This window comes from Solanum pennellii, chromosome 11 (genome assembly GCF_001406875.1).
Source record: "Solanum pennellii chromosome 11, SPENNV200".
In the NCBI taxonomy this organism is placed as follows: Eukaryota; Viridiplantae; Streptophyta; class Magnoliopsida; order Solanales; family Solanaceae; genus Solanum; species Solanum pennellii.
The window spans coordinates 1695335-1707915 of NC_028647.1; the positions used below are offsets into that span (position 1 = coordinate 1695335).

At 26.7% G+C, this 12581-nt stretch overlaps 2 protein-coding genes across 2 annotated transcripts in view; both read left to right on the forward strand.

The window, feature by feature from the left end:
• The first annotated feature begins 331 nt into the window (after nucleotides 1-331).
• LOC107004213 (GDSL esterase/lipase At5g03610-like) lies at nucleotides 332-3744 on the forward strand. Its single transcript, XM_015202454.2, has 5 exons — nucleotides 332-439; nucleotides 1167-1382; nucleotides 1806-2086; nucleotides 3021-3327; nucleotides 3464-3744. Exons 1-5 carry the CDS (start codon nucleotides 373-375, stop codon nucleotides 3643-3645), a joined length of 1053 nt encoding a protein of 350 aa, XP_015057940.1. The 5' UTR covers nucleotides 332-372; the 3' UTR covers nucleotides 3646-3744.
• An 8258-nt stretch (nucleotides 3745-12002) lies between these two features.
• LOC107002918 (copper transport protein ATX1-like) overlaps nucleotides 12003-12581 on the forward strand; it is a 3093-nt gene continuing 2514 nt past the window's right edge. The window contains exon 1 of the mRNA XM_015201124.2: nucleotides 12003-12128. Coding sequence (XP_015056610.1) covers nucleotides 12120-12128 — 9 coding nt within the window. The 5' untranslated portion in view covers nucleotides 12003-12119. The remainder of the gene's footprint in view (nucleotides 12129-12581) is intronic.

Here is a 12581-nt window from a genome sequence, read left to right on the forward strand (position 1 = left end):
ACAAATAATATCTTATTATTTGAAAATAAATATGAAACTACACTTAATAACTTTAATTTAAGATCACTTATCCTCATAATGGTACGTTACCCTAATAAAGTTTTGCTTAATGAAAACTAATTAGTCTTTAATTTATTCACATTCCAACTACTAAATGTTAGATTAACTAATAAAGGAAAATATGGAAAACTTGTGTTTACTTTTGATTAAGAAGATAAGAAATTTAATGAACCTTATTCCACATTAATTAATTTATTTTGTGACACGTAACATGTCACAAAAAAAATAAAATTGTACCCTCTATATATACATACATATCATTAGTTTTTAAAGGATATCAACATTTTTAGTTCTTGCAGAATTACTCAAAAAATGGGAAACAAAGGCTATTTCTTCTACTGTTTATGTATCTTTACTTATATGACCACTTTTCATCCTGGTAATTAATTTCATCACTCATTAATTCTTGTATTTTAATATAAAGTTTAATTTTGTTGAATCTAAAAGCTTAATAGGTTAAGCTGTTAGAGAGATAGAGCATATTCTTATTGTTTAATTATATTCTGAACACGTCTTTTTATTTGTGGACTTGATTCTTTTCTATGACCGAGCATGTGGAAAATTTTTTTTAATTGGTGTGACCGTGTGACCATGAGATTTTGATTCCGAACCTCTGTTTACTCTGATACTATGTTGAAGTGTGTGATTGTTTCATTTAAATTAAGATATCATACTTTTTATTATTTAATTATATTTTCAACTATTTTCAATCTGTTTGTTCTATTTGTTAAGAAGTCTGACGTTGGTAGAGAGATGAGAAATTGGTGTCCTGAACAAATTGAACCTCCCCTCCTTTACTAGCTTTTAGGGTTGAGTTAGGCTTAAATGTCATATCATTATACGTTTCAAGGAAAAAAATTCAGGATATTCACATGCCGATATACGGATTTAAGATTTAAATTTTATGAATTTGATATTTTAGAATTTTTAGTATTGAACTCATTATATTTCTGAAGTTGATGTGTATATCTACTATTTGTTACAATTTTAATGATTTTCTATACGTAACTTTATGCCCCGCGTCAAAAATATTGAATTAAGATAAATCTAATATTGCAATATTGGATCCTCCCATGGTTAGCATCTTTTTTTTTTTTTTTTTGTAGTTGACATGATTGAGGAGATTGATGTTGTACTCAAAAGACAACATGGGAGGCACAAACATGGTGAAATTAAGCTGTTTGTATTTGGAGACTCATATGTAGATACTGGGAATTGGCCAAAATCTATGTCTAGTTCTTGGAAACAACCTTATGGCTTCACTTATCCTGGTTACCCTTCTGGAAGATTCTCCGACGGCCTCGTACTCACCGATTTTATTGGTACGTACATCGTCTGTGTCACTAATATTTGCATTACGTTATGTTATTTACAATATGCATAACATCTCTAACGTGTTACTTTTCTTTGAATCCTGTTAATATGAAATGTTTTGTATATCAAACCATCTTTTTTTTTCTTTTTAATTCTTTATATTTTGTTTAGGAAAATTAGTGGTTCTATCAAAAAAAACATGAGTTATAATAATTAATGAATTATAGACTAAAAGATGTACTTAGTTTAGTATTGAGTTAATTATTCATTCGAATCGAAGTAAATAAGATCAAATGCTTTCTTTTTTCTCTTTTATCTGATGATGTACTCATGTTCTAGAAAATCTTTAGATTTCGCATTTTCAATAAGTTCAAAATTTCTATTGTTTTCTAATAATATTTTTTATTTGACTTTGTAATTAATTAATGCAGCTTCATTCCTTGGTATAAAATCTCCAAAACCTTATGCTAATAGAAAGAAAATATCATCACATGAAATGGATAATTATGGGGTAAATTTTGCATATGGAGGCACAGGTGTATTCAATACTTTTGTTAACCAACCAAATATGACAACACAAATTAATTATTTTCAACAACTTATTGAAGAAGAGGAACAAGTGTACAACAAAGAGAAGATGAGTTCTTCAATTGCTATTCTGTCTGTGGCAGGCAATGATTATGCTACTTTCATCACCAAAAATAATATGGAGGTAATTTAAGTTGTTAAAACTAATTTAAATTTTATGTGTATATATATATGTTCAACAATATGGAGGTATAATAATTAATAATGTATCTAGAATTCATGTTTGGTTATCTATATGGTGTTATTTTCTTGCTTTTGCTTACCTAGAAAATGTCTTTGAGAAGTACCATGATGGAGTTCCAACAAACAAAAAAAAAATCGTCCTTGATTAGAGATCTCGATTTTAAGTCTTAATAATGGATATAAAATCGTTTTTATTAGAAAGTGTTTTATCTTCTGCGACAGCCCAATCCGCTGGTGATTCATATTGTTCGCTTTAGATTTAGGTCTGCACGATTTTAAAGCGCGTCCATATGATTGGTAAGGCATGATTACTTATTATCCAATATCTTTCATGTGTTTTTTTCGATATGGGACTTTTTATCTTAAATTGGGGTGTCACACCTTCATATATTTACTCCATCTAATACTCGTACCCGACCCCCGCCCCACCCACCCCAAAAAAAAAACACCCATAGAAGCAAAAATTCTCTAGATATAGCTAGGGATGTTGTTTTTTTCGTGTAGATTTCATTTCAGTGTTTGGTATACACATTGAAATCTAACTAAATTTGGATTCACGCCATAAAGTTCCACATTGAGTGGTAAAAACTCTCTCCCTAACAAAGACGACTCCGTGCCTTTTGACTAAAACTCAAAATCTCTGATTAAGAATGAAAGAGTACTTATAACTCCACCAACCATGATTCTATCTCATTATTTTTTATTAATCATCTCCGATAACTATTTTAAATGTCATTTTAGCCAATATAAACACTTAAACCAACACCCCTCTAAATATAAACAATATTCATTAATTAATTTCTTCTAGTCATTAACCATAATAAAATGCTAGATCATATTTCTAACTTTTTTTTATTTTTTATTTTTTGGTGCAGGACTTGGGCAATGTTACTAAATCAATATTAAGTCAACTTGAATTAAACCTTAGACGTATACATGGATTAGGAGTTCAAAAAATAGGCATAACAACAATGGAACCCATAGGCTGTTTACCAAAAATGACAATTACTTCATCTTATGAAAATTGTAGTGAATATGCCAATTCTATTTCAATATTTCACAATCAAATGTTACATCAAATAATAGACAAACTCAACAATCAAACTAGTAAACCAAATTTCTTCATTATTGATCTCTATAATGCCTTCATGACTTCCTTGAACATACAACAAAACCATCCAGGTAACAGTTTATTTCACGTATGGTTACTGGTACTTTAATCACACGTACTTTAAATTCGTTAGTGCACCTTATGCACTATTTCACGCTTTTATCGTGTATTTATTGAATTTTTTTTCACTCTTTTTTTTTTCTTTAGGAAATTCAAACTTTGAGAATCCATTGAAACCATGTTGCATGGGAATTTGTGGAGATAAGAAGAAATATGTATTATGCAAAAATCCAGAATTTTCATTCTTCTGGGATGCAATTCATCCTTCTCAACAAGGCTGGTTTGCTGTTTTTTCTGCTCTAAAGCCTTCTCTAAGTTTCTTATTGTAAATAGGGATGATTACGAGTTTGAACCATTCGATCATTTAGTTTAAAAAATATGTATACGGTGTAAGTTGTGTATATTATATGCTAAATATACATATAGTATACATGTGTATACACAACATATTCACGGATAGTGTATATGTTGTATATATATCAAACGTGTTGACAAATTAGTTACTTTGCTTCAAACTCCGTATGGTACATTTGGTAAGAGTCCCTAATATATATATATATAAATCTATTCGGATTAAGTTTATCGTTGGATGAACTGCATTGCTGATATTGATTAAAAAAAAGAAGATGATACGTACAACTGGGAGATATGAACAGCCAACTATCGCACGTTATGACATGTTTAAGACTATATGTTTACATTGTGCAACTATATATAAAAACTTCAAGTTGTGATTTTAAACGTATCAATATAACAATTGTCCAGTTAATTATGAAATTTTCTCCATAAGGGTAAATGAGAAGTGTATCTTCTTATTTAAAATTGACTAGAAAAAGTATGTTACATAAATTTAAATGAAGGATATATGTTAGGGAAGTTTACCATTTGGCCAACTAATTACCAACACGGTCAATGTATATATATACTTCGATTGTATATGTTCTATACATGTGTATAATATATGTATATTATATGTCTAATATATATTTTTCTCTGTAATTCTATGCCACAAAAATATATTAGAGAGAAGGTAAAATAATAAGAAAAATAAAGGGAATTTTTTTTCAGTGGAAAAACCTTTAAAGAGTAATATTCAACCAAGACCAATAATGAAAAAGTAATATGTTCTTTAGTTGAGCAGATGTAGTGTGTCTTATAAAGAACATATATATATATATATGTGTGTTCTAATTGATGCTAGCCACCCAATATTTTATGTCTATAATCATGTGAATATATATTTTCTTTTTCATAAGATATAATACGTAAAAAAACATTGAAATTTGATTTTAGTTCATAAGTAAATATTTTAATTTTGAAAAAAATGCATTTCTAGACATCTCAACTTAGTTTGTCCTGGCAATTGAAGTACTACAACGTAACTTGTCTCTATTGTATCTCGTGACTATTCGATATTGACGTGAAACATAAATTTTGAAGATATCTAGATGATCATTTTATAAATTAGAGAGTTAGGAGGGCTCAACAGACACAGTAAAAAACGAATTGAGGTGTTTATATTGAAAGTTAGAGAATTTACTAAATTGAAGTGTTGTTCAAGTAGCCTTTAATTTCTATAATTAGTCCTGTATATATGCTTCTATTTGCCTCTTCTTAAAATCATTCATTATTTAACTAATCTAATCAAGTGTTTTAAGTTATGTATACACATAGTTATTATACAAAAAATTTACATCATCGGAATATTTTTATTTTTTATAATAGATATTTTGTTTTTATCGTCAGATTAGATAATAACAGACTCAAATAGAACAACAATTATTCGTCCATCCTTATTTACAAAATCCGAGTTCAAATCTTAAGAAAGAATTTGTCTAGAATAGGGAGAGCACTTTAATTTGCCCCCACCTCCCTCTCTCCCGGTCCTTCACGATAGAACGCACAATTACAAATTTAAATTAGTTGAACTCTAAAATAAATAAATATTGCACATATAACCTCTTATAATTGCAAAATAAAGCAAGAAAAGTTGAATTATTAGCCAAATTTTGTGATACACAAGATATACATGCTAGCCCTTGCTAATATTAGAAGAAGTAGTAGCTAGCTTGTAAGATGAGTGAGACATTTTGCAAAATTGGCCACCATATTTTTGATCATTTTCTTCTTCAATTGTTTCCAACTTCAATTCAAAGCTCAACTTCCTCTCTGTCTTCCTACAAATTTGTGGCACTTTTTCACCTTTTTCACAATAAACACTACTACTAATCACTTGCTTTGACATCTCTTTATATATTATATCTATATATATGAGAATTGTTGTTTCTCTTGTATGATATTTTTCTTTTTTCTTGTTGTTTAGATGATTGATGAGAGTGAAAGCTAAGCTACTTATAGGAAAAGTATTTTGGAATTTTGGTACCCTTTATGTTGTATTTGTGTGGGGGTATATACTCTAATAATGATTATTGTTATAATTATTATTGGAGAAAAAAAATTGAAAATAGACTGAATTTGGTGTAAATTATTAGTTTTATTTTTTGAATTATTGACAGCTTTAAAAATGTTCATCTAACTTGACTAACTAAACTTAATTATCTACCAAAATATGACCTAGCAGGTGGTCTCAAATTGATCTTACAGGAGCATATGAGTTTTAATTAATAAAATCGAGAGAAGTGTCAAAAACACTCTTTTAACTTGACGAGAAATTAGGGGTCATGTATTCCTTTCGTGTTTCGGGGGGTGTATTTAAGTTCATCTAGTTAAGTAAAGTGGTGTTTCTTAGACTGTCAATAGCTCGAATGAAACTAATAATTTATGTCGAATTTAAAAATATTTTTGGCACTTTTTATTATTCCATAATTGGTAAGAGATACAATATTAGTCCTTAGTACCTTTCATTTTGCTTTTTTTTTCTTTTCCATTTTCGAATTATAATAAAATATATTTTACTTTAGTAGCCAAAGTGAATAAGAGAATATATCTAACAATAATTATCTCATTATAAATTCGTCGTTAATCTATCGTTAAATAATCTATAGCTAAGAATGTTGTTTGTGGAGGTTATCTATATTCTTATTCTAATTTATTTGTTGTTATTCTTTACCTAATTGGTAAAAGACCCATAGGTCTTTAGTGCCTTCAACTTTACTTTTATTTCTTTTATTTCTAATTTCGAATCATAAAAAAAAAATTTTTTACTATTATAACCCAAAGGCCAAAGTACTTGTACCCCTTCTTGGTTGTTTTAGGTGTCTTTTTAAGATTTTTGGCATAAAATTCCGTTGCGTAAGTGATTGAACTCGATATGATAATTAATTATCTGACAGATACCTTATCGATTAAACTAACATATGAAAAGCAATATCAAACTTTTTCATTTTATACGTTGGTTCAAGATTCAACAAAGACTCGGTTTTAATCAACGATATTATTCAAAAAGGATATAGTTTTTTTTTTAATAAAAAAAATGATGCATGTACTTAGACAAGTCTTATGGTGATTCTATTAAAGCTAATATATATCCAATAACTTTGAAAGAACAAGTTCAATGGTTCAAAATGATTGATCTAATATTCTCTCAATCAATTATTGTTAAAAAATAATATTCCAATTCCTTATCCATTATGTGGACTGTGGAATAAGTATATAAACTTTGCCTAATCCACTTTTAGAATGGGTTCAAGTTCCAACCTTTACAATTTTTATCATTCTTTCATTTCGATTTATTTGTCTGTTTGAATAATAATATTTTATTTTATAAATTTTTTTAATTTAAATTTTTACATGATATGTTCAGAAATATACAATTAAAGATCATTTTTATATATTTTGATTTAACACGAAAAATTTTAAAATTCTTCTCACTTTCTTAATTATTCAAATTAACTCTTAAAAAATAAAAAAAAATATACATACGTGACTATTTACGAAATTTATTTCAAAAGCAAATGAGCCTAGTTTAATTAGAGGAATTTTTGTATATAACTCAAAAATAACTTGATTATGTTTCATATTTATAGTTTGCTAATTATAATTCGTAGCTATATGTTAGAGGATGGAGAAAGACGAATGAGATTGATAGATGGACAGAGAGTGGACGGACTTGAATAGACGGAAGAGACTCAAAGCACTTTCCAGTTGTCATGGGGTTGCACCATGGTTCATATATCTTAGCCCATTTTTAGTTTTCTTGGTGATAGATGAATTGATGCAGTAATTCAATGTGAAGTTTCATGATGTATGTCTTATGTATGACATAATTTGATTGACGAAACTTACGATAGAGTTAAAGCTAAGGAGGCATGGAGAATTAAGGACCCTAGAATCTAACGGATTCAAGTCAGGTAAAATCAAAACAAAATATTGGGAATGCAAGTTCAGTAACGAAACACATGAAATTGATATTGAAGTGAGACTTCGTACCCAAGTCATCCAAAAGAGAGGACGTTTCAAGTATTTTTTGGCTATTATCTAAGGTTGCAGAAAGATTGATGAAGATGTCACACATTATATGATTCAGGGTGGATGAAATAGAGATTCGCAATATTTGAAGTACTCTTGTGTGATAAGAAGCTGTCACCAAAATAATCTCTTTATTTATTAATATTAGAATAAGATCTACATATACACTATTACGAAGATATTTGATATGTTATGTGATTTTATTCTTCTATTTAATGTTAGTCATGTAATTAATACTTATTAGACTTGTTTTAGCATGATTTATTATGATCGTTTTAATTATGATTTGCTAATATGCAATATTTTTTAATGCAATTTTTTTTGAATATTGTATTGTCATCAGTAATTACATATTATGTATGTGTTAGAAAAATATTAGGTAATTGTATTTTGAAATGACAAAAGAAATATTTGAAACACAACTTAATTATGTGTTTATATAAAGACTTTACTCGGGAAAAGATCCAAAATTGAAAAACCTGACTTTTATTGAATTATTTTGAATTATAAATTTACTCGTGACTTCTTTGTCATAATTCTGAAATATATTTATTTTCCTCTTCTTTATGACTTTGTATCTAAAATATCCTTATGATCCGACATAATTTGTGAGTAATTCAACGAAAATTGGGTAAATTTTAGTATAAAATCATAGCGATTTGTCATGATTTATATTTTATAATTCGTAAAATGTATTTTTTTTTCTCTTCCTTTTTGTTACTTATATCTATGGAATCGCGATGATAAACTAACTTGATTTGTTATTAATCCAACATGATAGGTTAATTAAAAATAGTATGACTATAATAACTTATATTAGTCAAACTTTTGAAGTGTATTATTTTAAAATCACGAAAATTCGATATAATTAGTAAGTAATAATTTTTTTTGAAAAAAATATGATGATCCAACATGATTTGTAAATGGGCAAGTGGGCCTATGTGAAATTGCCGTTTGGGCCTGTTAAATTTTTTGGGCTTTGGGTTTATTAGGTTAATGAGAAGGCTAATTAATTTAAGGGAAACTTATATAAATGTGCTATAATAAAAAATAATTTATTATTTATAGCAATAACATTTTTTTTTATCACTTGATCACTTTAATTAATTTATAGTACAAGTTTAATACATATTACAAAAAACAATTTATTATTCACATATAATACATGTTTTAATGATGAATAATACATTTACCACACATTTTAATACACTTATAATGCAATGTAACTATCTTTTACCAAACAAACACAAAATATTTTTAAAACAATTATAATTCAAATATATTGCATAAATAATTCACTTTTAATACATATTACAGATTTATCACACTATTGCTATAAATGGTAATAAACAAAAAGTATCGCTAAAATCAGAATTATTTTATAAAATGTATTAATTCATGTAATTTTTTCTTAATTTAATCAGTACTGTCGTTTGTGGTAAGGGCATAAGAGGTCCACAAGGCAATATAACAAAAACAACTTTTAGCGGCAATAAATATTGACATTAATAAAGAGACTAAAGTACCCGTTACTGACATTAGTTAAGTGCTATTTGAACCAATGTCGCTAAAAGCTTTAGAGACATATACAAATAGTGTTAACTGCTGTTAAAGTTACATATAATTAGCGGCAATTAAAATTAATCGCTAATGGTCATTTTTAATGTAGTGAGGTTAATCTCTAAAAGAATTTTGTGGCCAATAGGTTAACGAAGGACATTTTTTGTATCAATTTCAATAGTTAAAGGATATTTTAAATCCTTTTTGATTAAAATTATGATCATTATCATGATGACTTATTTATTTACAACATTTGTTCTAATCGATTTTTTTGTTGAATATTTAAGTGTTGTCACCCATATCATATTTTGTGTTATTTTCTTAAGAAACATCTTTAGACGGTTATATTTCAATACAAAGAATTATTTGAAGCAAAAATTATTTATATGTTGTACGGAAACTTCATAAAAAAAAGCTTCAAAATCCAAAAATTTAAAAGTTGAAAAATTTGAGTTTCATTAATTTGGTCTGGTTTATACATTTAAAAGTTCGACACAAATGATTGATTTGATTTTTGAAAATTTCTTACCAACCTGATCCATGTACACCCTTACTTCATATAATTTTCTATATACAATATATACTATTTCAATAAATGGTGTTCGACTGATCATCCATTACTATATATGACTGCGTCACTGTATATTACAATCTATATGAGATATACCAAATTGAATTTCGTTATACTATATATAGTAGATCTATATCATATATAACACATATTTATCTATATGTTTTTAACACTAAATATAATGACACGTTTACGTATTACGTTTTTTCTAGATGTGTGTTTAGACGTGGCTATATATGACTTTGTACTGCATGCTAAAATAGATATGGTACTACAACACAAAGTATGTGTACTACAAAATGAACAAAAAAGTTGATGAAAATTGTACTCTTTTTTGGAGTGATAATAATAGTAATAAATAAAAGTTTGGTCCAACCAATAATATACCAAATACACCGTCCAGTCGAATCTTTTAACAATTGGTGACTTCCAACAAATGAAAAGCAAATATTTTTGGATAAATATGACCTTATAGTATTATCGAGAGGTACGGTGGGATGTACATAGCTAATTAAGACGATATAAATAAAATTTATAAAATTTTTATAATTATTTTAAATTAATTATTACTTTATTCATTTTGATTACATGTTAGTATTTGATCAGATATAAAGTTTAAGAAAATAATATAAGATTTTTGAAATCTGTATTTTAAAAATTCTCGTAAACATTCTTAATAAGGATAAAATGAGAATTAGAAACTAAACTCTCATATATAACTTGACTAATGCGATGAGCTAAATATTAGTGTATATTAATTATTTTTTAAATATAAATATAAAATTTTAGGGAAAATTATTGAGTACACGTGAATAATATAAATACTTTATCCTATAGATTCTCCCCCTAAATGAGAGCTCTCCACTCTAGAGATCTAAAATTCGAGTCATAAAAATGAAAAAAAAATCTCCGAGATAATTTTTCCTCCTATAACGAGACTTACATAATTTTATAGATTCGATCCTACTGTTGATTGAGATCTTCACCTTTAATGATTTTTTTTTTTGAATTTAAGCCATGAAAACAAAAAAAACTTTTAAAATAATTTTTTTCATATGGACCTCATATAATATAAATTTTAATTAGTCGAGTAAATAATTTTTTTTTTACGTTCGATGAGTAATTGGTCTTAATTACAACTAATTGCACCTACCACTAGGACTTAGTTCAATGATATAAATAATTAAACATGTGTGTTGCATCAAATAATAGTGAGTCGGTAGAATTTTTTTAACATGTGTGTTTGCATCAAAAAATTTTAATATTAATTATCAAAAAATATCGAATCAAATACTGAACGTTTACTCGATATATATATAAAAAGCTAGTTGAAAAAGAAAAAGAAAAAAGAACAAACTAGGCATGCTTTTACGTTACGTAAGAATATAATAATATTTTTTGGTAATCAAATAAAAAGTTTGTTCAACCCAATAAGCTAACCAATAGCTACTACTCATTAAATCCAATCACATCTACACATTTTCATTTTTTTAAAAAAAAACTTTTTTAGAACATTTTCAACATTATTACTCCATAGATTCTTATATTCTCTTATTTATATTATCCATTTAAAAAAACAACTTTTATACAAATATCATCAAAAAAAATAGAGGAACATATACTATAATCATTTTGTTTTACTTTCTTTTGAAGAATATATTTTAAAAAATCATTTCAATTTATTACTTTATATGTCCTAATTTAATTAAACACGAAACTAAATGATGTATTTTTATTTATTTTGTGTACTATTGTAAGATGTGCATAAATAACATTGTTTTAAGTTTTAGATTTAAAACACAAGCCCTGTCATATTATAAAAAATAATTATCAAGGATAAAAGCAAACAAACATCGTGGTGTTCGAATCAGCTAGTTAACGAGCATTTAAATTAATTTCACAATTTACTTGACATTTTCATCAGCAATAAATACTATGTAATTTTTTAACTTTAATTTCTTTTATTTTAATGGAATAATGTACATATACATAAATAGCTAAAGATTATTTTGAATCATATATTTCAAAAAAAAATTCTTTTTTAAATTTTGTATCTAGTCAAACACGATCGAATAAATTCGTAAAACAAAAAGAATAGTATTCTTTTGTCCTTTTCTTTTATTCTTGTTCTATAAATAGGGAGTCATATACAACTAATTCTTCCATCATCTCAAAAGTCCACATTTACATAATTTCTTCTCACCAAAGCAAAAGCTTTCACATTTTTTTTCTCCAAATTTCATCATGTCTCAGGTACCTATTTCTTTAACCATTCAATATATTTTTTTTTTCTAATATAAATTATTTATAAGTCATATAATAATCTTTGGATTTTCTAAAGGGGTTAATGAATTTTGGTTAAATAATCTAAACTTGAATTAGTTTATTTTCCCCTTTTTAAGTGGAAGTTTTTGTTCTTGATTTCAATCAATTAATTAATCTTCTCTCTTTTGATTTCTAAATTGATCAATTTTGGGTTTTTGGTGAATGTTTTTTTTGTTGATCTATTGGATTCTTAGTTAAGAAAATTTATTTTCGAGTTTATTTCTCATACAATCACTTAATCAATATTAGTGATTATCTTGGATTTTTATTTTATTAAAGACGATTGAAATAAAAAATAAAGATAACATTAATTATGTGATAATAACTATTAATTGTGTGAGAGAATTCAACTTATATTGTTAGTATTTATTAAATATAGGG